At 65.2% G+C, this 21,242-nt stretch overlaps 10 protein-coding genes across 10 annotated transcripts; all 10 read left to right on the top strand.

The window, feature by feature from the left end:
- Positions 1-430: 430 nt before the first annotated feature.
- On the top strand, positions 431-820 carry Q8F55_008309 (uncharacterized protein; the record flags this gene model as incomplete). Its single annotated transcript, XM_069356706.1, has 1 exon — positions 431-820. The coding sequence occupies one exon, from the start codon at positions 431-433 to the stop codon at positions 818-820; it is 390 nt and encodes a 129-aa protein (XP_069206547.1).
- Positions 821-1,605: 785 nt separating this feature from the next.
- On the top strand, positions 1,606-2,151 carry Q8F55_008308 (uncharacterized protein; the record flags this gene model as incomplete). The annotated part of the gene is made up of 1 exon (XM_069356705.1): positions 1,606-2,151. The coding sequence occupies one exon, from the start codon at positions 1,606-1,608 to the stop codon at positions 2,149-2,151; it is 546 nt and encodes a 181-aa protein (XP_069206546.1).
- A 739-nt stretch (positions 2,152-2,890) lies between these two features.
- On the top strand, positions 2,891-3,686 carry Q8F55_008307 (uncharacterized protein; the record flags this gene model as incomplete). Its single annotated transcript, XM_069356704.1, has 2 exons — positions 2,891-3,202; positions 3,531-3,686. 2 exons carry the CDS (start codon positions 2,891-2,893, stop codon positions 3,684-3,686), a joined length of 468 nt encoding a protein of 155 aa, XP_069206545.1.
- An 871-nt stretch (positions 3,687-4,557) lies between these two features.
- Positions 4,558-5,226, top strand: Q8F55_008306 (uncharacterized protein; the record flags this gene model as incomplete). Its single annotated transcript, XM_069356703.1, has 2 exons — positions 4,558-4,893; positions 4,945-5,226. 2 exons carry the CDS (start codon positions 4,558-4,560, stop codon positions 5,224-5,226), a joined length of 618 nt encoding a protein of 205 aa, XP_069206544.1.
- A 1,432-nt stretch (positions 5,227-6,658) lies between these two features.
- Q8F55_008305 (uncharacterized protein) lies at positions 6,659-7,530 on the top strand (the record flags this gene model as incomplete). Its single annotated transcript, XM_069356702.1, has 4 exons — positions 6,659-6,906; positions 6,978-7,113; positions 7,162-7,451; positions 7,509-7,530. 4 exons carry the CDS (start codon positions 6,659-6,661, stop codon positions 7,528-7,530), a joined length of 696 nt encoding a protein of 231 aa, XP_069206543.1.
- Positions 7,531-8,481: 951 nt separating this feature from the next.
- Positions 8,482-9,136, top strand: Q8F55_008304 (uncharacterized protein; the record flags this gene model as incomplete). The annotated part of the gene is made up of 4 exons (XM_069356701.1): positions 8,482-8,532; positions 8,589-8,668; positions 8,708-8,807; positions 8,846-9,136. 4 exons carry the CDS (start codon positions 8,482-8,484, stop codon positions 9,134-9,136), a joined length of 522 nt encoding a protein of 173 aa, XP_069206542.1.
- A 2,422-nt stretch (positions 9,137-11,558) lies between these two features.
- Q8F55_008303 (uncharacterized protein) lies at positions 11,559-12,349 on the top strand (the record flags this gene model as incomplete). The annotated part of the gene is made up of 3 exons (XM_069356700.1): positions 11,559-11,716; positions 11,768-11,867; positions 12,020-12,349. The coding sequence occupies 3 exons, from the start codon at positions 11,559-11,561 to the stop codon at positions 12,347-12,349; spliced, it is 588 nt and encodes a 195-aa protein (XP_069206541.1).
- Positions 12,350-14,135: 1,786 nt separating this feature from the next.
- Positions 14,136-14,669, top strand: Q8F55_008302 (uncharacterized protein; the record flags this gene model as incomplete). The annotated part of the gene is made up of 1 exon (XM_069356699.1): positions 14,136-14,669. One exon carries the CDS (start codon positions 14,136-14,138, stop codon positions 14,667-14,669), a length of 534 nt encoding a protein of 177 aa, XP_069206540.1.
- Positions 14,670-17,821: 3,152 nt separating this feature from the next.
- Positions 17,822-18,833, top strand: Q8F55_008301 (uncharacterized protein; the record flags this gene model as incomplete). Its single annotated transcript, XM_069356698.1, has 4 exons — positions 17,822-17,920; positions 17,955-18,190; positions 18,412-18,511; positions 18,549-18,833. 4 exons carry the CDS (start codon positions 17,822-17,824, stop codon positions 18,831-18,833), a joined length of 720 nt encoding a protein of 239 aa, XP_069206539.1.
- A 1,219-nt stretch (positions 18,834-20,052) lies between these two features.
- On the top strand, positions 20,053-20,763 carry Q8F55_008300 (uncharacterized protein; the record flags this gene model as incomplete). Its single annotated transcript, XM_069356697.1, has 2 exons — positions 20,053-20,174; positions 20,370-20,763. 2 exons carry the CDS (start codon positions 20,053-20,055, stop codon positions 20,761-20,763), a joined length of 516 nt encoding a protein of 171 aa, XP_069206538.1.
- Between the last annotated feature and the right edge of the window lie 479 nt (positions 20,764-21,242).

Raw genomic sequence — 21,242 nt, 5'->3', positions numbered from 1 at the left:
CTGGTTTCAGCGGCGGGAGTTTCAGCGGGCAGGCGATGCAGTTGCGCGCCGCGAGCCGGCAATGTACTGCTGCGGATGAGGCGAGCTCAGCGAGGCGGCCATGCATGGCGAGCTCGGTGGTGGACGCGAGGTGGGAAGCGAGCTGGCGCGACGGTGGCGCGAGCCGAGGCAGCCGACGCCGAGTGCCACCGGGAGCGAGGTGTTGGCCGATGGTGGCGGCGTACCAGAGGCGGGGGGGAGCGAGGCTGAGCCGGTCGGCATTCTCGAGATAAGAATAGATGAGGTGTTGGGGTGTATAAGAGTTGGGCTGGGGCGACGGTGAGCAACAGCAACGAGCCGAGCACGACGAGCACGACGAGCACCACGAGTACTTGACCGCCACCACTCCTACCCAAGTCCCCCAACCGCCGCCCCCCACCCCCACCCCACCATGGGCCTCCTCAAGACAGGCATCCAAGCCGGCGTGGCGTACGCCGCCGTCAACAAGATCACCAAGACGATGGAGGCGACGGCCGCGGCCAAGAACAACAACAAGACCCCGCCCCACCCGCCCTGTAACTGCCCGCACTGCCCGTACTCTGAGCAGGCGGTGTATGGTGCCGGTGCAGGCGCGCCGGGCTACCCGCAGCAGATGCAGCAGATGCCGCCTCCGCCCCAGCACTCGATCGCGCCCCCGCCCGCACCGTATGGCGCGCCGCCTCCTCCGCATGGCCGCTCGGACCGCGCCGACCGCGCCGACCCCGCGCCGCCGTACGACCCGGCCGTTGACGTGCAGGCCATCCTGAGCTCGGCGTTTGAGAAGCGCGGGTCGCGCCGCTAGCGTGCGCTTAGACGCTGCTGAGGCGGCATGAGACGGAGTGTACCTATGCATTGTGTTGTAAGACCCGTCGCAGTGACGCATGGCGGCGGGGGCATGTGAGCGCCAGGCCGTAACCACGCCAAGTCATCCACCAGCGAGCACGGGTGGCTGATGGCTGAGCGAGCAGGCGAGGTGGACGGCGTGCGTGCAGACAAGTCAGTCGCGGGCGGACGCCGCCATCACATCTCCTGCCTCGGTAAGTTGGAGCGCGCTGGACCGGCACTATCGGCTTGCAGCAGCACTGTGCCGCGAGTCGGCACGCATCATACCGCTCCTAGTGCCGGTCGGCCCGTACACCTCCCCACGAGCGATAAGGAGGCCAAGGCCGGTTCTTTGCAGAAAGGACTAGACGCGCTGCTTGCATAAGCGACATCGACCCCGGAGTCGCACCGGCGCCGACACCGCGCCGAGTCCCATGCATGCGAGTGGGCGGCCGGTTGCGTGGTGCATCAGCAAAACCTGCCGACTCCACCGCCGAGGGAGGAAAAGCGGGGCATGGTGTGAAAACTGCCACTCGGCGCTGGGGAAACCTTCCGACGCGGCGACGACAACGCAACGGCGCGGCGTTGCCATGCTCGTTTTTCTTGGCGGCGGCGGCGTCGGTGGGTATATAACATGCAGAGGGGGGACGAGTGTATCGATCCAAGCCCCGCAGCCTGCAGCATCACACCCATTGTCCTGCCACAGCAGCCACCACCGCTCTGCCAAACACCCCGCCACCGTACACCACCACCCCACGCCCCACCATGCCGCTCCGCCCCTCCGCCAGCCCGCTCCAGCTGAGCCCCGCATCCTCGCGCAGCCCGTCCCTCGCGCCGACCTTCACCTCGTCGACCGCGTCCCTGCCCGCGCCCCCACCAGCCGGCAGCATCCGCACGCACGCGCACGTCGTGCGCGCGCTCACCGCGCCCGGCCTGCAGTCGGACATTGCCGTGCGCCTCGTGCTCGAGTCGTACGTCGCCTACAAGATGGCGCACGGCCGCAACAAGTGGCAGATGAGCGCGAAGCTCCTCCGCCTCGAGTACTCGTTCCCCGCGCACGCGCGCGTGCACCGCGTCGTGCGCGCGTACTTTGCCCTTCCCGAATCCGCCTACGCCCAGCGCCTGTTCGCGGCCGGCGTCGCTGCTGAGGCAGAGTACGAGGCCGACGGCGAGTGGGCGCCCGTGCCCCCGCCGGCGTACAAGTGCAAGCCGCCTGGATATGCGTGCGCCGGCATCGAGCCCGCACCGCCGACGTACGCGCCCCAGGTCGTCGTCGAGGTCGACGAGGTCGTGCCCAAGCTCGGCGCGTAAGCATGATGGAGGAGCATAGATTATAGACGAGGCCCAAGGGCTCCACACCACCTCCACTCTGCACGAGTCGAGTACGAACACTATTTGTATTTTCTAGTTTGTAATCCCATGTCACTGTTGTATTCCGCGGTTTCCGAGTGGAGGGCAGAGCATTAGAATCGAGTCGAGCGACGTCGAGGGAGGCTGCCGCTGCCTCGTCGAGGTGGGCATCCTCGTCATTGTGGGGTTCGGTCTTGGCCGGATCGGCGAAAAGTGCCGACCCCGCATTTTCATGAGCCACGTTCCTGCCATTTCCCGCCACACGCCCATTCGACGACGACTGACCTCTCCCTCCCTCTGACGCTGCCGCTGACGCCTCCTGACGCCTACTGACTCGCTTGGCCTCCTCTGCCCACCCGCCCAGCCCCGCCGCGCGGTCGCTAGAATGCCGAGTACGCCTACGCCCTTATTCCCTCTCATATCCAGCCAGACATGTGAAACCGGCGACAACCAACGACGCCTCGACTGACTCGATATCATTCCAACTAGTCTTGGTGCTTCTTGCATTGTTCCCACTGCCTCGTCCTTTACGCGCTGCTCATCCAGCGCCAACAACAACACATTAAAAGCAAGGCCGGACGTGCTTCCACTCCCATCGTCCTCGCCATCACCCAACCCTCGCTTGCGACCGCCTCTCCCCGCCCCCCACTACCGGCGGCACTGTCCCCACCCCAGCACAACCACCCTCCAACCCGGCGCCATGTCCATCCTCCTTCGGCGCGCCCACGCCACGACGCTCGCCGCAAAGTCCAAGGCGCAGGAGGCCAACGCAGCGTGCAGCGCATCCGCCAACGCATCGGCCTCGTCACCGACCCCGTCATATCCACCCTCGGCCTCGTCACCGCTGTCCTCGCCCGACTCGTCACGCGTCGCAATGTCCCTCCGCTCGCCGCGCGCCCGCGGCGACCCAACATTCGCCCAGCTCGTGCTCGAGAGCTACGTCGAGCGCAAGTTTGAGCAGGGCCTCAAGGTCGAGGACGTGGGCAACAAGCTGCTCGTGCTCGAGAGCCAGGTGAGTGCTGCCGGAATGGTGGCCGGGGATCGAGGAATGTGCGGCTCGCAGATCGTGCGGCATGCACATGTGGAGGTGCGGCGACGACCGGAGCACTGCTGCTGGTGGCGAGGGTGTGGGTCTGGGTGGCCTCGGGACGGGTGATCGCGGGCAGCGCGAGCGCGAGCTGCATCTGCTGTGCTCCCCACTCGCGGCCCACCTCCTCGTCCATCCGCTTCTCCATGCCTCGTCGCGCCTCTCCCATCCCCGCACCCACACCACCCCGCCCCTCGCATCCCCCACACCCCGCCCCGCCCCGCCCGCCGCACACCCCGCTGACAGCGCCCAGTTCCCAGCGCTCTCGCCCACGTTCCGCACCGTGCGCGCGCACCACAAGCTCCCCCTCCGGCCTATCAAGTCGACCATGCTCGGGCCACAGCAGTGCGTGCCCGATTGGGACACGCCAAGGCAGAGTCATGGGCCCCCTCATCCCAGTCCGTCGTAGGGCGCGCGCTTGTGCCCTGTGCTGCGACCTGCAGCCCTCACCCCGAGCTCAAACCTCACCTCGCTCGACTCACACGACCCACACGAACTTTGACCCCCGCGCACGACTGTGACGATCGCGCACGCGCACACAAACAGATACCCCCTGCATAGATTGACTCTCGAGCCCCGCTCGCGTTGTATACACCGAATAGCATTGCATGTAGCTAGGTACCACTGGTCGTGTGAGTGGAGGCGGCTCGGTGGCTCGGCTGACCGACTGATGACCACACTGATCGTCCTGACTTTTTCACCGACCCCGCATGCATACCCGCACACATCATGCAGTGCACGGCGCGGTGGCCAGGCCGCGCTATCTCCTGGGAACTGCAGGCTGGAGCTGGCGGTGGTGTGGGCGGGCGCGGCATCGGGTGCTCCGCTCGCAGGGGAGGGTGGCGGGCCAGGACGCCGTGCCGATGATCGCGACTGATAGCCACCAGGTGCACCGGTGCCAGCTCCCTGCCGGCCCGCCAAGCCAGGCTCCAGATAACATGCAGCCCCTGCATCCAGACGCGCGCCTGGATTGAGTTGATATCCGCAGCGGCCCACGGGGGGCGACTATGCTTATACTCCAGACACCGTGCCTGCGGTCTGGCCACGGTCTGACAACACCGACGTAGCCGCGGCCACTGGAGACGTCTGCCGTGCCACCAGCTATCTGGTGGCGCTGTGCTGCTGCGCTGCGGCTATAGACTCGTCGCTCGACGACTTAGTATCCCCTCCCATCGACGTTTCCCTCGTTCCCAGCCACCTCAGTCCTCGTCTCCCCTCCGTCTGCCACTCGTGTCCCCTCCACCACCGCCCACGACCACCCACCCGCGACCACGACCACAATGTGGCTCTCCAAGACTCCAAGAAAGCCGTCGCTCGACGACGACCCGGCACGTATCTCCCTTTGCTCGTCTTCTGTTTCTAACACGCCCCACCAGCGCTACCGTTACACCGACCCCCGGCCAAAGCTCTACCACCCGTTCACGCTGCCGTCCACATACATGGGCATGCTCGCGCACGAGGCCCTGTGCGAGCTGCAGAGCACTAGGGCAGTCACCGACCCCGTGTACGCGCGCGCCGTCGTGCACGCGTACGTCGAGATCAAGCTCAAGAAGGCCGACAAGCGCGGCCTCGGGCGCGAGTATGTCAATGCAAAGTTGACCATGCTCGAGCGGCAGGTAAGTTGCGCCGTCCGGGCTGCTCGCCTCGCCATTCGCTGACCCCACCAGGCCGGCGAGCACTGGGAGCCAACGTTCCACCACGTTCGCCAGCAGTTCGGCCTGCTGGACCAGGCGCTCATCCCGCGCCCGCAGCTCTCGGCGTGGGCGCGCTGGAACCAGCCGCTCATCCAGCCGCCGCGACCCCAGCCGCCGACCTATGCCCAGTGCACGGCGACGGCAACAACGAGTGGCGTCAAGCCCGAAGACGCCATGTGGTCCCAGTTCATGGGCGGTGGCAAGCCGTTGCCGGCCCTGCCCATCTCGCCGGCTGGGCTGAGTGAGAAGCACTAGAGTGACCCCAGTCGTGTGTGAGTGTGTCAGCAGTTATGTAATAGAGCCAGAGCCGTCGCCGTATGCAGTCTGTCAGAAGATGGTTGAGCAGAGACGAGTTGGAGTTGGCAGAAGCCGTGATTGCCGTGGTGGATGAGAAGAAGAGAAAGAGTGAGAGGAACAGGGGCCGTCTGTAGATAGAAGGCCAAGCGGTCGTGGTCGCTGCAGGTCTCCCACGGCGCCGCCAACTGCTCTTGCTGGCCCGGTACAGCCGCCAAGGACACCGATAAGACCCGAGTCCAAGACGAGGTGCCTGCGTAGGTCTCGCCTATTTGTGCAGCAGGTGATTGTTGTCAACAAACGAGGCCACTCTTTGGCGCTAGTCAGCTGCTCAGCCGGCAGCACTTACAACCCGCCCAGCGGCCGGTGGCGTGCGTCTGCCCGTCTGCCCGCACCCGACACGGGGTGGCGACTGCTGCTGCTGCTGCCCCGACTGCAGCTGCAGCCTCTCCGATGTCGTTCCGATCCGCGATACATGCCCCCGCACCTTTGCGCAGCTATCTCGAGCGGCGTCTGACGACATGCTGGCGTGCAGGTACGACTCTGGAGCCAAGAACCGCAGCATTGTACCTGCCTGCCCTCTCGGATGCAATGATGATGATGTGCCCCCGGGGGTTGCAGATCCAGCGACCCGACACAGATTCCAGCCAGATCTGTGGGCAGCGAGCGGTCTGCTCGTCTGGGCTCGCGTCAGCCCGCGTCGCCTCGTACCTAGATATGCAGTGCAGCGAGAGATCCATGACCAGGCCATTGCGATGCTTGCCTGCTCGTGACTGACTGCCTGCCTGGGCGACGAGTGTCCGACTGTCCGACGAGTTTCGAGCTTCGGGACGGGCGCCATGTCGTCATGCCATGAGAAAATAAATCTGCCTGCCACCGTTGACCTGCGCAGTCCGCGCGGCCGCGGCCCTCGGCTCGCGTATATGCGTCATGGTGATTTAGTCTTTTATGCATTGTTTCGACGCTGCTGGCTGCTAGCTGCTGCGTGCTCACTGCGCTGGCTGCGGCCCCGATTCTAGGGCACGCGGCACGCACGACGGTTTGGCGGCCAAAAGTCGGCACGAAGGCGTAACTTGCTCAGGACAAGACGAGCTCTCGAGCACCTCGAATCTAACGGACAACGTCGTCGTTCTGTCGGCTGCGGGCTGCGACCCAAAGACGATGCATACTAATATCACTGATCAGGTGGTCGTGTCGTACTCGTATCACGCGCCGGCTCACGTCGACTACACTAGACTGCGACTACCAGACGACGACGCTGCTCACTCGCCATCGCATCGACATCGACCCAGTGCAACAACAACGACAACTGCCAAGTGCACCTCGTCCACCTCTCGACTGCTCTCTACCTCACGACGTTTCTCCCTCTACCTCACGACCACCTCCGCCCCCCATGCTCGAGATGCGCAACTTTCGCGCTCGCGCAGTGCCCCTCTTCCAGAAGGTCCGCGACGAGGTGCAGGTCAAGGCCGTCGACTTTGGCCTCACCGCGCAGACCTCGCCCTCAGCGCCAGTGTCGCCCACGACGTCGCGGCGGCAGCGGTCCCCAAGCGCACCCACCCCCGAAAACGACTGCTCAGTGCGCACGGCCACCGAGGTCCTCGTCGCGCTCAGTACCGACCGCGCCTTGACCGACGCGAGGTGAGCACAACAGGCTGATGTGAACCGGCTGCGCTGGGCGCCCCTTATCGACGCGCTAACTCCGCCACCAGGTACACCCGCAATGTCATCAAGTCTTACGTGCAGACAAAGCTGCAGCACGGGCGGTCAAAGGAGGAGGTCAGCTTCAAGCTCGCCGACATTGAGCGGGCCGTGTGGGGGGCGATGCGGGAGCGGAATCCCGGGCGGGTGAGTGGTGCCGTCGACGCAGCAGTACACGCAAGCTAACAAGCCCAGCTGGCCCAAGTCGCGACCGCCTTCGTCTCGGTGCGATCAGAGTTCCGCCTCAAGCCGAGCACGGTGCTGGCGCGCGTCATCCGCTCGGCGCAGCGCCGCGCGCTGATCGAGGCCGAGGCCGCCGCAGAGGCAGAGCAGGTCCAGGCGACCGAGGTGCTCCCGCCCCCGCCGTACACGCTCACGCCGCCGCTGTACGCGTGCGCGCTGCCCGCGCCGGTCGAGTACGAGCCGCCAGTATACGAGCGCGAGGAGGGCGTGAGGGAGGAGGCCGTCGGCCGGCCGGCCAAGGCGTGAGTGTTGGCGTGGCTGCGGGGCGGGGTGCGAGGGCAATGCTGAGGCGGTGACAGGCCGCGACTGGGCGCCAACTAGGAGAGGAAGAAGAAACAGTTGTAGATTTGTACACAGTGTATTAGTCAGAGCAGAGTGTAGCGCCGAGTGTAGCGTCGAGTCAATCAATGTAAGCGTGTCCACCTCACCTCGTCATTCCACCGGGAGCCCCGTCGGAGCCGGCTATCGACAGCCCGTCGTCCACCCCCGCAGCGCAGCACAAGCCCGCCCGAACAACTCCACTCCCCCGCGTGTGCGGGCTTGAGAAGGCGCACGTGAACAGCCCCGCATCGGTCGGCGTTGAGATGAGAGCGAAAGAGTGGACAGCGGTCGAATGCTGCGGTCGTGGCGACGAGGCTACAGTGGTACGCGGGGAATCGTCGGGAAATTGCACCCGCCCGCCCGCACAGTGCCACTTCGGCAGGTTTCCTCGGCGCGACTCGGTGGCGCGAGCGAGCGGATGCGACCTGCTAGGGGGCAGGAGCAGGCAAGCGAGGGCCGGGAATGATGGGATGCGTTCGCGACCGGCGCGACCTGCGCGACCTATGCTTGGACGCGCGCGGGTGGAGGATGGGTGGAGGATGCACCGCCGATGCTCCGATACCCGGCATGATTGTCCCTTGTGACCACGGGCATTTGGAGTTGCGGCCTCCGCACGCATGACAATAACACTGGCGTCCGCCTCCACAGTCCGCCTCCACAGAGCCGGAGAGAGACCTCGCTCGGGGCTAGCCAAGCCCGACCACAAGGACTTGCGTACGGCGTTACCTGGACCAAGTGGCGAGCAAGGACGTATTTAGGCGTCGTTGGCGCCCTCCTCGCTCGACTCCCCATCCTTTGGACTCGTATCCACTGCGTCATTCCAGTTGCAGTAGCAACCCTTGCATTCCCGGTTGAGGGGCCATCGATTGTGTCCGCAAATCCCGCCGCCACCAGTCGACGACCTGGGCTTTATCTTCCCGCCACGCCTTGCTCTCTGCCAAATCAACGCACATGCGTTTCTCGCTCCCCATTAGCATGCCGTTCGAGACGTCGCGACGGGCGGTACGCGCCTCTGTAATTCTTGTACGTCCCCCGCTCCGGCTCGCACTGATATCCAGTCGCACGGCGCCGACACGGTCAAGTCGAGCTTTGACGTGTCGTGCGCGCTGAGCACCAACCGGGCATTTACGAGTCCACGGTGGGTCGCCTCCTCCGTATTTGTATTAACCCCGCGCAGGTGGACACTCGCCGTGCTCACGCGTTACGTCGAGCTCAAGCAGATGAAGGGCAAGAGCAAGACGTACATCGACGACAAGCTGCTGAGCCTCGAGCGCGACGTAAGTCTAAGTCCCCGGCCGGAACCACCTGACCCCAGTTCCCCCGCCTCTCAGCTGCATTCCACTACATTCGGCGCGAGTACGAGCTTCCCCCGTCCCGCCTCGCCCTGTCGCCCTCGACGTCGGCGACGCCGACGACGATCGCGACCCCCGGGCTCGAGGAGCCCGCGCCGCCATATCTCCCCGACGTGCCGAGCTACGAGAGTTCGAGCGGGGACATGGACGAGGGGATGGACGTGGACGACGAGTGCGTCGAGAAGGACGCGGAGAAGGACCCAAGGGAGGGGGAGCCGAGCGAGGTGCCCGCCGAGCCTTCAGAGAGGGAATAACCCATGTCTTGTTTTACTGTAACCTTTAATACTGTGCTCTCCATGCGATGTTTGTTCTATGTGCCCCGTCTACGCTAGCAGCGGTCCTCTATTTCAGAATGTACGAGTCTCCCACCTCCGCGCGGTTGTCCGCTGCGCATCGGCGCATCGGCGACTGTGCGAGAAACGTGGCCAGCCACGCCACCGCGCGCGATTCGCCCCGCCCCGTCCAAACACGCCGCCTCTCGCTCCCTCTTGCAGTCTCGTACACCCCAACCAAATCCCTCCTGCATCCTCGCGCACCGACAAAAAATTATGCACCACCCAGCGATGCACGACGGCGCCGCAGCACCCGGCCACTCCGCCACGTTCGCTCACTCGGACGGTTATCCCGTGGCGAACCCGGCCTCCCACGCCACGACACGCGACTGGCACACGCCAGGGCCCAGGCAGCGGGTATCCGACACGAGCCGGCCTGCGTGCCGAGTGCGAGCAGTCCGGCGGTGCGGTGCCGATATGCGATGTGGCGAGGCGAGGCGCGCTTCGGAAGGTTGCTTCGGTGCCCTCCGAGCGGGGGCAAACCGTCCGCGATCGGTTCAGGTGTCGCTGTCGGTTGGGTGCTTGGCGTCAAGCGCGTGTGTGGGCTCGGAGAACGGACCGAGGAGGGTCCGGGTGGAGGGGGGGATATGCATGTGGATGTGTTTGAGGTGTCGGTCGTGGGTTGGTCGGGTGTGGTGGACTGTGTCGCGGTGGGCCGTGTAGGTGGCGAGTGGCAATGCCTCCGAGTGGCGGGCGATACAGCACCAGCCGGCGAGGTGTTGCCGGTGTTCTCCACGAGTCAACTGGCCAACTGGTCCCGCACGCTGGATTTGCAAGACCCAGTCTTGGCCCCGACAGCAAGTGTACGGCGGCCCAGCACGCACGCTTGCATCGGGTTGGGTGGCATCCGGAACCTCGAGTCGCGGGTTTCCCGGGGATCAAATCGCCCGCCTCATTCCCAACACCTAGTGCCAAAGGCGACACCTGCCACCGTTAGGAGTTGCACAGCAGACAGCCCACAGAGTTGCACAGACGACAGCCCACACACCTCGGCGATATCGGGCCGCCCACATGTCCTGACCACGAGCTCGGGCCGGCCCACAATCTAGGGCCAGCGCAGCGTACCTTGCGATGCCACCACCCGTGCCAGACGGCGGCGGGTGCCCGACGACCCGGAGGGGGCATTGCTAATCTCGGCGTGTCGCAGATGGTCAGTTGACGCAGCCGGCCGAAGATCCTCGAGGATGCTCCATGCAGCAAAGGGCCGGAATGCCACTGCCCCGCGTGGGCGGACCAACGCCTCCCCGTGGTACTCCGTCACTCACCCCGGCTCGGGCCGCCGAGAGGCTGACATCCGAAGGCTCCGAAGCCCCGCGGGCGGACCCGTGGAGGTGGAGGCAGTGGAGGGTGGAGGGTGTGGAGCGCACATGCCCGATCACACAGTCACCTGCTGCTCCAGCATACCCGTGTCCTCGGGCCGTTGGCAAATGCCTCTTCGTAGCGCGGAGGATTATTCCCGAGTGATGGTGGGCGTCCTCCACTTGTCGAGTAGTCGGATCCGCATCGCCGAGCACGCCATGGGGCAGGCGATGGAGGGCTTCCCGCCACCCGCCACGTTTGCCACGTTTGCCACCTCCCTCCGCGACTCAATGGCACCAACACTGGTCGACCGCAGCCTCCCTCGCACCAGCACGCATGCATACACGCGAGCAAGCCCACACAACCGCACTTGCCGGCGGCCTCACTCGCCGCCGGCAGCGGCCGCTGGGCCGCAAGCGTACAGTGGCCAGCGCCCTCGGACAGCGGACGGTCCGGGGTCCGAGAGGCCCCTAATCGCCGTGCTCTTCCCACCCTGCGACGACCCTGTGTCCACCCCCCCTGTGTGCTTGTGACTTGCCACAAACCGCTGGTGGAGGGCAGGAGATTGCACGTTGGACCTGACTAGCCATGTGGAGGCTGGCTGGGAGCGAGGGCGAGGCGAGATAAGCCGAAGCTAAGCCGAGTTTGCAAAGCCACAAATCGGTGGTGACTGATCCGATCGGGTGTGTGTCCGCAGCCACTCTGGCTTTGCATTTTTCTTTGCGCTGTATCGGGCCCGCCGAGCGCTCTGCGGGGAGAGCAGGCGCGCACAGGCAGTGCTTGCAAATAGCTGCGGCTGCACACCCGGCGACAAATGGCCCCCCTCCACCGCCGGATGTTTGGGACCCGGCGCGCGCTGGCGGCCGCGGGCCGCGGGCTGCGGAGGCTCCGTCGGCCACTTATAAAGACCACGTTGGCTCATCCCCCCGCCGCTGACAACAACGCAGGCGGCGATACTGGCTGGGCATAGGCAGCTCTGGCTTTATTGACTGTGCATTCTAACCGCTCACTTGCTTCTGTTTGTCTCTGTACACGCACAACCACAATGGCACCAACGCTGTTTGCCAGCTTTCGCCGCGACTCGCGCGACTCGCAGCCCGCGAGCAGCGCCAGCAGCACGTACAGCGCGCGCGGCGGCGTCAACCTCACGACTGGTGACGGCGTGCTGTCCGCCCTGGGGGCCGAGGGCGCGGGCGACCCAAGGTGAGTGCGGCGCCGGGCCCACTTCCACCAACAGTAGCTGACCCACGCCAGCTGCGCGCTCGACATCCTCCGCACCTACGTCCGCGCCAAGCGCGAGCGCGGGCGCAGCCTCGAGGAGATCAACTTCAAGCTCGCCGTCCTCGAGCGCAGAGTGAGTGGGAGCGCCAGTGGCCGTGGGCTGTGTTTGTGGGCTGTGGGGACTCCCGTGGGCCGTTTGTGCCCGCGATGGAGGCCGCCGCAGACCCCGCCTCGGCCTACGCACGCACCGGGCATCCAAACCCCAACCTCAGCTGACACACTCAGATGCCCTACCTCACCCAGGCGCCGGCCTTCGTCTCCGTGCGGCAGGAGTACGGCCTGCGCTCGAGCTTTGTGATCACGCGGCTCATGACGCGGCTGGAGCGCGCGCGCGCCGAGGACGCGCTGGTCGAGCGCGTCACGCGCCGCAGCCTCGGCCTCGCGGCCGACGTCGAGCTCGTCCTCGTCCCGCCGCCGCCGTACGCCCCCTGCCCCCCGAGCTACGAGTGCGCGCTCTGCGCCGTGCCGGTGGAGGGCTTGCCGCCGGGGTACGTGCTCGAGTGCATGTGCCCGTTTGTGGAGGAGCCGCTCGAGAGCTGGTTTCTGAAGAGATAGCCGTGGGAGGGGCCGGGACAAACGACAAGACAAAGAGAACAACACGCTGGCTCCGAGTTAGCCCGGGGCCGACGCCGGGCGGACTGCACATCCGCGGACCGCAACCCCGCTCCAGCCGATTTCGCGCCGGCGGAGAACTCCCGCCGCCTGAGACGGTCGTCGAGCCCCACGCTGAGCCGGACGCGCGTCGCGCGGCGGCCCGCTCGCTCCGGCGGCGCCGAGTCGCGAGGATATGAAAATAGACTGTTGTATGCCGAGGATGAGGATGTACGGTTATCGCGAGGAAGTCAAGCGGAGAGGGGAATGAGGAATGAAGCCGGGGACTGCAGGCAGGCACTTGGCGCTGGCGCTACGACGCCGGCGCGGCTGCTCGTCGCGCTAGTCGCCGCGACGCGTGTGCGGCGCCGTGTAGCCGTGCCGTGCGGCGTATGCTCATGTAGCGATGTCGGCGAGTATTGCAGCACTGCAAGCGTCGAGGATGGTGGTATGCACAGTGTCGAGATGACGACTGACTGGAGCCTTGCTGCGCAGGTGGTGCTCTGCGCAGTGCTCTCCGACATCTCGCTCCGAGATGCTGGCCCACCCTTTCCCCGTCAACAATTTTGTAATCACCGCGGAAATCGATCGTCCTTGTCGATCGACGGATTTGTGCGACACTGCGGCTTAGGTCATCAATGCGGCGCTTGTCATTGCCTGCTGCGACCGTGCACAGGCGGTATTCCGGCGCCGGGGTCACCAACGCTGTATTGCTCAGCTGTGGGCGCTGTCCGTCGCCCAGAATGGCCGTCGCAGGCGCCGGTGAATGGCGGGGAAAGGGAGGCAGGCGGCGTGATCGATCACGACGCTTCGAGCAGCGCTTACGCGCCGTGCATCGACAGGCCGAGGGCCGACCTGCTTGCGACGACTTGCACGCGTCGAGACAGCGAGGCGCGTGCAAGTGCAGCAGGGCAGGTGCAGGCCAATCCGATTTCCGGCAGCAGCCACAAACGTTGTGCACTGACGCTGACGTGGCCCACACTATGAAACGTTTCTTGTGTCGAAAATTCCCACTGCATCTCGCTCCGACGTCTGCGGGGGGAGCTGGACGCTCGAAGCGAGCCAAGCGGGCGGCTATTGAATTAGATGGGGGCTGGCTGTCTTGCTCTGCCCGCGCCGCATTAGAGGCGGCGGGCAACCAGGGTGCACGACTGACAGGGACTGACTGGACCGTGGCGATTGCCCTCTGCTCTGCTACCTGGGCTCGCATTCTCGCTCCGAACTGGCCCCCCTCCCTCCGGCGATAACAACGCACATTTGTCTCTTGCCTCTTTGTCAGTACCCGTGCCGAGTAGGCGGGGATGCCCGTGTCGCTGCTCCGTTGCGCGTCGCTCGCTCGCTGCTCGCTCGGCTTCGCTCGCCTTTGCCTTGGTAGACGCGTAACCGTTACTAAGCGCGATATCAGCTGCCCGCAGGAATGGGAATGTGAACAGGGATATAACAGTCGAGGGGGACGTAGCCGAGTCAACCACCATCACATCCGGAACCGAGACGACCGTCTTCCGTCCTCCGCAGCGCCAGCCAACAACATCTACATAACAACAACGACCTCGCCTCCTCCTCCCCCCTCTCTCCACCCACGTTCCTCCGCCCCCGACTCACCTGACGTATCTAACACGTCCCACTCACCATTACCGTGCCAACTCCCACCTCGCCCGCACCACCCTCACCGCCAGCTCCCACGGCGCCGCGTACCCTGTCCTCAGCGACGACCACCACCGCCTCGACCGCACCGCCCGCCACGCCCCCGATGCCGTCCAACCCAAACGCGACCATTGACGGCCTCGAGCGCGCCGTCGACATCCACTTTGCTCCCCGCGCGCCCGCCGAGTCGCCCTCCCTCTCGCTCGCCGCGCCCGACCCGGCCGAGATCCGCGTCGCCGCAGACGTCCTCAAGGCGTTCCGCACCCGCCTCGCAATGGACGACTACCGCTACGTCCACGAAGTCATCAGCGCGTACGTCGCCGCCAAGAAGGCAAAGGGAAAGAGCCCCAAGGCCATCGCGCACAAGCTCGCCATCCTCGAGTCGCAGATCGAGCTCCTCCCCCACCGCAAGCTCGTGCGCGCGTTCGAGACGGTCCGCGAAGAGAACGCATACCCCCGCAGCATCATCCTCGACGAGCTCATCGCCCGCGACAACGAAAAGGCCGCCAGGCGCGCAGAGGCCCGCCGCAACTCGTCGTACGCGAGCTCGCAGACGTCCGTCCCCTCGACCAGCTACGTCGTCTACCGCGACGACCGGTCGAGCGTGCACATCCCCGAGTTTGAGGAGTACAAGGATTGAGGGAGCCGCACCCTCTGGAATCGTCACGACCGTCGTGGCCCAGCCTGTTTGAATACCACGCACCGCCCCGAGCCAGATGCCGCACCGCGCCAGACGCCCCGCCGCCACCGCGCCACCCCCCGCCGTTTCCCAGCCCGCCCAAGACGAGAGCTTTCTCACATGTCGGTGTATCGTGAGCTGGAGGCCGCAGGGCCAGGCTGCAGCAGTGTAGCTGCAGCCAGATAGTTTTGAAATGTTATTGTGACTTTCATTGACGCTGCAGAGGCGAGATTAGATAGATGGGCGGGTGCGCTAATGGCGGACCGAGGGGGAGAGGAACAACTAACAGTGGTACTAACCAGGTCCAAGTAAAACTTTAGTCCGGCGAATGCCTCGTACTCGACGGCCTCCCCCAAGCAATGCATCGTCTCTTCATGGCCCCGGCAGTCGCTTCGGCAATGCCATCCCCGCCTCGGTCCCCACCAAACCGCCGACGGCCAAATCGACTTTCTGGGGCCACCGCACTCGACCCTCAGCACCAGCCTGCAGCATACCACGCCCGTGCTCGGCGCACAAAGCTCGCATACAATGGTCGATCTCTGGCGATCTGCGCATGCACCCCCGGCGAGAAGATCGTGGCTGTTATGCGGAATGGGCAACCAAATGGGGCCAAGTACCCGGCGTTGGGTGCGGGAGCCGTGTCAATTGGAATGAGTGGGGGAGAGTGGGTCACTTGCCCGCTGCCTCGTTTCGAGCCACGGCGCAGTCGGCCGTTCTCCCAGGCTGAACGTGATCGACTGCTACCATGCAGCTTGCATCCAACGTACTCGATCCTCGATCCTTGAAGTACTCGACGTACTCGACCATCCCTCCCCACGTGGCAATCTGCTTAAGACGGCCGGAGCGCCGGAGCTCCGCAGGCCACGAGGCGCGAGGAGGCCGATCCAGGCAGAAGATGGGCGTGGCGTGGCGAACCATCTGTGTTTTGTGTGCACACCATCCAACTCATCGTCGTCGCTGCCGCTCGCCGCGCCGCCCTCGCACACTCCCACGCCGCTCCACGCCCCGCAAAGCCCGTCCCACGCCCTCCACGTCGCGGGCGGTGCGAGCCAGAACGCTGATGTAAAGCTCACCGCCTGACCTCTGACCCCTCCAACCCAACATCACTCACTCTCGACAACACCCCTCCTCGACATCGACCTAGCCCACCCCACCCACACCGCCCTCTCCTTGTCCAGCGCTACCCCACCCCTGCTGCACCAACTCTACTCACCGCCCTCGCCACCCACGATGCTTCCCACCTCGCCACCCGCCCCCGCCCCATCCCGTCCCATCCTCTTGCACCGCCACCATCCACTACCATCCACTCACACTCCAGCTCTACCGTCCTACGTGGCGGGGCGTTGCACGACCTTTGCCGCTCTCTCACGAGGGCCTCTCTGTGTCTGAGTATAAACCCCCCTACACTCCAGCTCTACTGTCCACCGTGGCAGGGCGTTGCACGACCCTGGCCGGTCTCTCACGGGATCCTCCTTGGTCTGAGTATAAACAAATGAACCGAACCCAACCCAAACCAAACAGACATACCAAACACACCTTGCCCCCGTACTGCCCCCTCCCCAACCCCTATACCCACCCCGCTCCTAATCCCAGAATAGGGCCGGCCAATTACAACCCCCAAAGTGGCACTTTGTCCGCTCAAAAGACTGCGCCCCCCACCGACCTACGCCGATTCCCCAAAATCACTATTGCGGTGTTCTGCTAGTGGTCCATGCAGTCGGCCTTAAGCTTAAATTTTGCGTAAATCCGATGGGAGCAATCCCTCGCGCGTTCGAATCGCGCACACCGCATTATTTTGGTGATTATTGGAGCGACCGGTGTGCGGGCAGGCGCAGGCGTCGGAAGCAATCGGCAGCCATGTAAGTACCCTGTTCCCTCGGCGCGGTGAGAAGATATCTTTGGACTTGTCATGTCTAGGCAAGCAGGTAGGCAGACGCACGACGCCTCGTCGCTCTGGTCATGCACGGCCCGCCCCGCCATGCTGCCCCAGATCGTGGCTGTCATGGGTAATTGCGTGGGCTGGGCGGAGGGCCGAGCAGCGTGTCAAGTAGCCGGGGAGCGAGGCGCGGCGGCGCTGGCCCGATCAGTGTAAAGGGAGCAATGTCAATGGCGCCAGAGTGAGTTTCGGACAATGACGGGGATGTGGGTGTGAATGGGACTGTGGGGGTGGGTCATGACCTCGTTTTACCCCGCATACGTCTTCACGGACAGGCAAGACTTGACACGGCCCAAGCAAGTATCACATCGACACTAGAGACGGCTACGACGGAATGCCCACGACGACGACGACGACATCGGAGAGACTCGGCCATGTATTATTACCACCTCGCGCCTCTCGCTCCTCGGCCAAGGCAAGACAAGGCGGCACCCCGGCAACCAGGGCTCACCGTCGCCTAGTGCATCGACAAGCTCGAGAGTGGTGCGTGTTATCGGGTGCGGTGGGGCTTGAGGAGCGCCGCCTGCCTGCCCGCCCGACCGCCCGCCCGACCGCCCGCCGGAACGCCTCCCAAGGTCACAGGCACAATTACCTGCGCTGGCTGCCCGTGGCAATGTCGCATTGCTGACGCCATGACCCCGCAGCTGGCGCATCTCCCGAGACTTTTTTTCTGTTGTCATGCAGGTAGGCAGGCCAGGCGCCAACTTTTTCTTTGTCTAGCGGGGCCCGAGCTGTGCACGAGCAGAGACCAGTGCGAGGCGAGGAGCGAACAGCAAGAGGAGGAGGAGCAGAACGACGTAGTGCGACACCGGTATGGTACAATTAACACTGGCCGTGTCTTAGATACCTCGACCTCGTCGTTGTCCTCGCCGCTGCCATCGTCTCGTCTCTCTCAGCATTGTCCATTGTCATGCCCAGGTAGCACGCACTGTATCCTCACCAAGTCTCGCCCCCCGACGACAACAGTCACAGAAGCAAACGAGGACGCACAGCGACAGTGGCGCCTGCGTCGACGCTCCCCGGCCACGGCCACGATCGCATCGCACCGCATCCCCGAGCTCGCAAGAAGCACAACAGGCGACTACAACAAGCCGCGAGCGGGCTCCAACTCGACGTCCTCCAGCAGCATTCATCACACATTCACTCGTCCCCCTCCACACCACACTCATTCATCACCATGGCAGCTGTTGCACGCATCTCGCCACTGCCCATGCACCCGCGGCGCTCGAGCGCGGCCTCGGCCACCTCGACCAATGCCGCGACTGCCGTGGCCATGGTAAGTCGCTTTGCCAGGCCCCGCTGACCAGCAGTGCACGCCGTCGTCGTCGACCCTCTCCCTCTCGATCCTGTCGCGCCCGCCATCACCAGACTGTGCGTCGGCGGGCTCGTCGCCGGCCAAGAGCCCGAAGAGCTGGTTCAAGGAGTACCGCCAGCAACGCCGCGAATCCCGCGCGGGCGCCATCATCACCGCGGGGCCGAGCATCGTCAACAGCTCGTATGATGTGGTCGCTGTCCTCGAGACGCAGCATGCGCTCGACGACTTTTTGTGAGTAGGCTGGGCGGGCGTGCGTGCATGGGGGAGGGGAGGGGCAGGGGGTGGGGGCTGGTGGCCAAGTGCCGCCCGCCCAGCAGTGGCGGGCGAGATCCACCCGAGAAGACGAGCGAGCGAGCGAGGAGGCGAGCAACGAGGCGAGCAAAGATGCGAGCAGTCTCGCGCCTCGCCCCGCCGGTCCGTGCCCCCCCCACACCGTGCTAACCTGGCCCCAGGTTCGCGCAGCAGGTCGTGTCCGAGTACATCAACTGCAAGCTGGCGCGCAAAAAGTCCAAGGACTACATCCACTTCAAGCTGGGCACGCTCGAGCGGCGGGTGAGTGCATACCCCGGTGTCCATACTCACGCCGCAGCTCCCGCTCCAGGCCGCAGCGTTCGTGGCAGCGCGCGAGGAGCACACGCTGCGCACGTCGTACGTCCTGGCGCGGTACGCACGCCAGCAGGAGGCGCAGCTCGCGGCGCGCGCGCACGAGGAGCGCAAGCTGTACACGCCTGCGCCGGCGTACGCGTCCGAGCCGCCGGCGTACGACGTTGCGCGCGACGCGTCGGCCGACGACGCCAGCCCGCCAGAGTACGCCGCTGCCGAGGCTGTGGCCGAGGAGTGCGGCGACGACTTTGTGTGGGTCAAGAGGGAGTAGGGAGAGAAGGCGACAAGACAAGACACACGCGTGAGGCGGCTAGGAAGCACCCACAGGCCGGCCCCCACGCCCAGCATAGAACCCGGACGCGATAGATTCGCACGACATGACACTGAGACACGACCGAGGGACAATGGACTAGCGCAGGCCGGACCGACGCATAGGCCCACCGCAGCATCGATAGATGGTTGTACATTGCACTGTTGTGATATGCAGAGCTGCGTAGGATGCGGCGCCGGCGCCAGCGTAGCTGGTGCCGTGCCGATGCCAAGGGCCGAGGGGGCCAGTGTCAGTGCCACGACAAGCGGTGCAGATGGCTCCCACCAGCCAAGCTGGCTCCCCAGCACCGCGCCGTTGCCATGGACACAGTCTGGCCGCTGCCAAGACGCAGAGTTTGACCGTGCCAAACGCGGCGGGGACGACAGACGTCGCAGCCGTAGCCGTAGCGTCGATCCAGAGGCGCGGCACTCGCCCAGCCCGCCGCGCCGGCCAAGCGAGGCGACTGCGGGGAGGAAGCGAGCTGCATTCCCCACCCCCCAGCATATATACCTCGCACATCGCTCATCGCGTCCGGGCCTGGCCTGGCCCCACGCCAAGCTCGGCGCGTCGCCTTGGCTTACTCTGTATGTGGTGCATGCAACAACCAGCGGCGATAGGGAGGGCGCTCCACGGGTGTTGTGGGTGGAGCATCGCAGCAGGCGCGTCATGTCTTCTGTGGGGGAGGTGGGGAATGAATAGCAGCCCCTGGGGAAGAGTGGCACCTCAGGGCGTGGCACCAAAGCAAGACGCGGCCCCAGATGACGACGTTAGCCAAGCCCCTGGACGCTGGCTGCAGTCCCCAGCCCACCGTCATTCCCGGCGCTGCTATAGGAGCAAAGCAGGCAGCCAGGCATCAGGCAAAACCCAGAAGCGGGTCAGTCGTCAGCCGGCGGCATATCGCTACGTCGTCGCGACTTGGCACCGTCCTTGGCATTTGTCTGTGTGACCGCGCAGACATAGATATAGAGCGCTGGCGATGGATGCTGCCCCGCATCCACGACAGTTGTACTTGTAGGCCCGGCCCGGCCACCACGACCCACGACACCGGCGACGACGGCCGCCTTCGCCATCAGCAGACAACGAACGACGGAAACCAGCACCGCGATCATCTAGCCTCAACCACAGCCCGACCTCGCGCGCTCCCTCCCCCCCGCGCCCTCCCCCAACGAGCCCCCACACCATGGCACCACCACCCCGCGACCCGCCGCAGATTGCGCGCCGCGCCATCAAGCCCGAGACGGTCAAGGAGAGCAAGGACGTCATCGGCGCGATCAGCACGCAGAAGGCCCGGCGGAATCCAGAGTGAGTGGGTCGTGGGGGCCGAAGGCGCGGCGCGTCGAGCTGGCGCCGAGCGGGCGGGGCATAGCAGCGAGCAGCGAGCAGCGGCGTCGGGGCTAGCTACGCCGACGACGCTGCTGCCGCATCTCCGCTCGACCGTCGACCGCAGCCCCCCCCCTCCCCCCCCAACCTCTTGCCTCGTCCTAACCCCACCCCCAGATACGCCCGCTCCATCGTCAACGCGTACGTCGAGCTCAAGCGCGCCAAGGGCCGCTCGGCGCGCAAGATCGACACCAAGCTGCTCATCATCGAGTCGCAGGTGAGTTGGCTTGGGATGGGCGGTGAAAAGTGCAAAGGCGGCAGTCGCCGGGCCGACGTCACCGAGTCGACCGCCAAGAGCGACGCTCACACTCACCAGATGCCCACCCTCTCCCTCGCAGACGTCTTCATCTCCGTGCGCGAGGAGCACAACCTCCCGCCGTCAGAGGTGATCGAGTACCTCGAGAAGCGGAGGCAGGAGCGCGAGAACAAGTACTGGGCCGAGCATGGCCCGCCGCCGATGTACGGGGACGGGGACGCGCCGCCCGTGTACGACGTGGCTGTGGCTGCGTAGGCGGGGCGGCGCGCGGCGCGGCGCGACGAGGCAGAGTAGAACGAGACGACAGACGGCAGGCCGTGAACACAGGGCAGCAGACGGCAGGCCGTAGTGCAGACAGCAACCATCAGCAGACCGAAGACAACAGCAGACAGAGATAGCAGAGAACACAAACACAAGCACAAGCACACTGTACAATACGCAATGCATGGATACGTCAGTCGAGGGGTTGGGCAAGGGAGGAGGGAGTCCAAGCACTGGGCAACTTGGCGCCGAGATGCGCCAAGGCCGGGCCGGTGCCCCGGTGTTCCCCAGCTTCGACTGGGGCAGTCGACTAGTCAGTCGACGCGCGAGCCGGCGCGTCCACGGCCCGAGGTGGTGCATGCTCGTCAGCTTGCAACCCCGTCGCCAAGACGTGTCGCCCGATACGCGTCACCCGACGCCGTCACCGCGCGCCACGGCGCTGCGGCCCATGTCCCAAGAGCATCTCGCTACAA

Source organism: Vanrija albida, assembly GCF_041260175.1.
Source record: "Vanrija albida strain AlHP1 chromosome Unknown contig_6, whole genome shotgun sequence".
NCBI classification, from domain to species: Eukaryota; Fungi; Basidiomycota; class Tremellomycetes; order Trichosporonales; family Trichosporonaceae; genus Vanrija; species Vanrija albida.
This window is presented reverse-complemented; position numbering and strand designations above follow the sequence as displayed.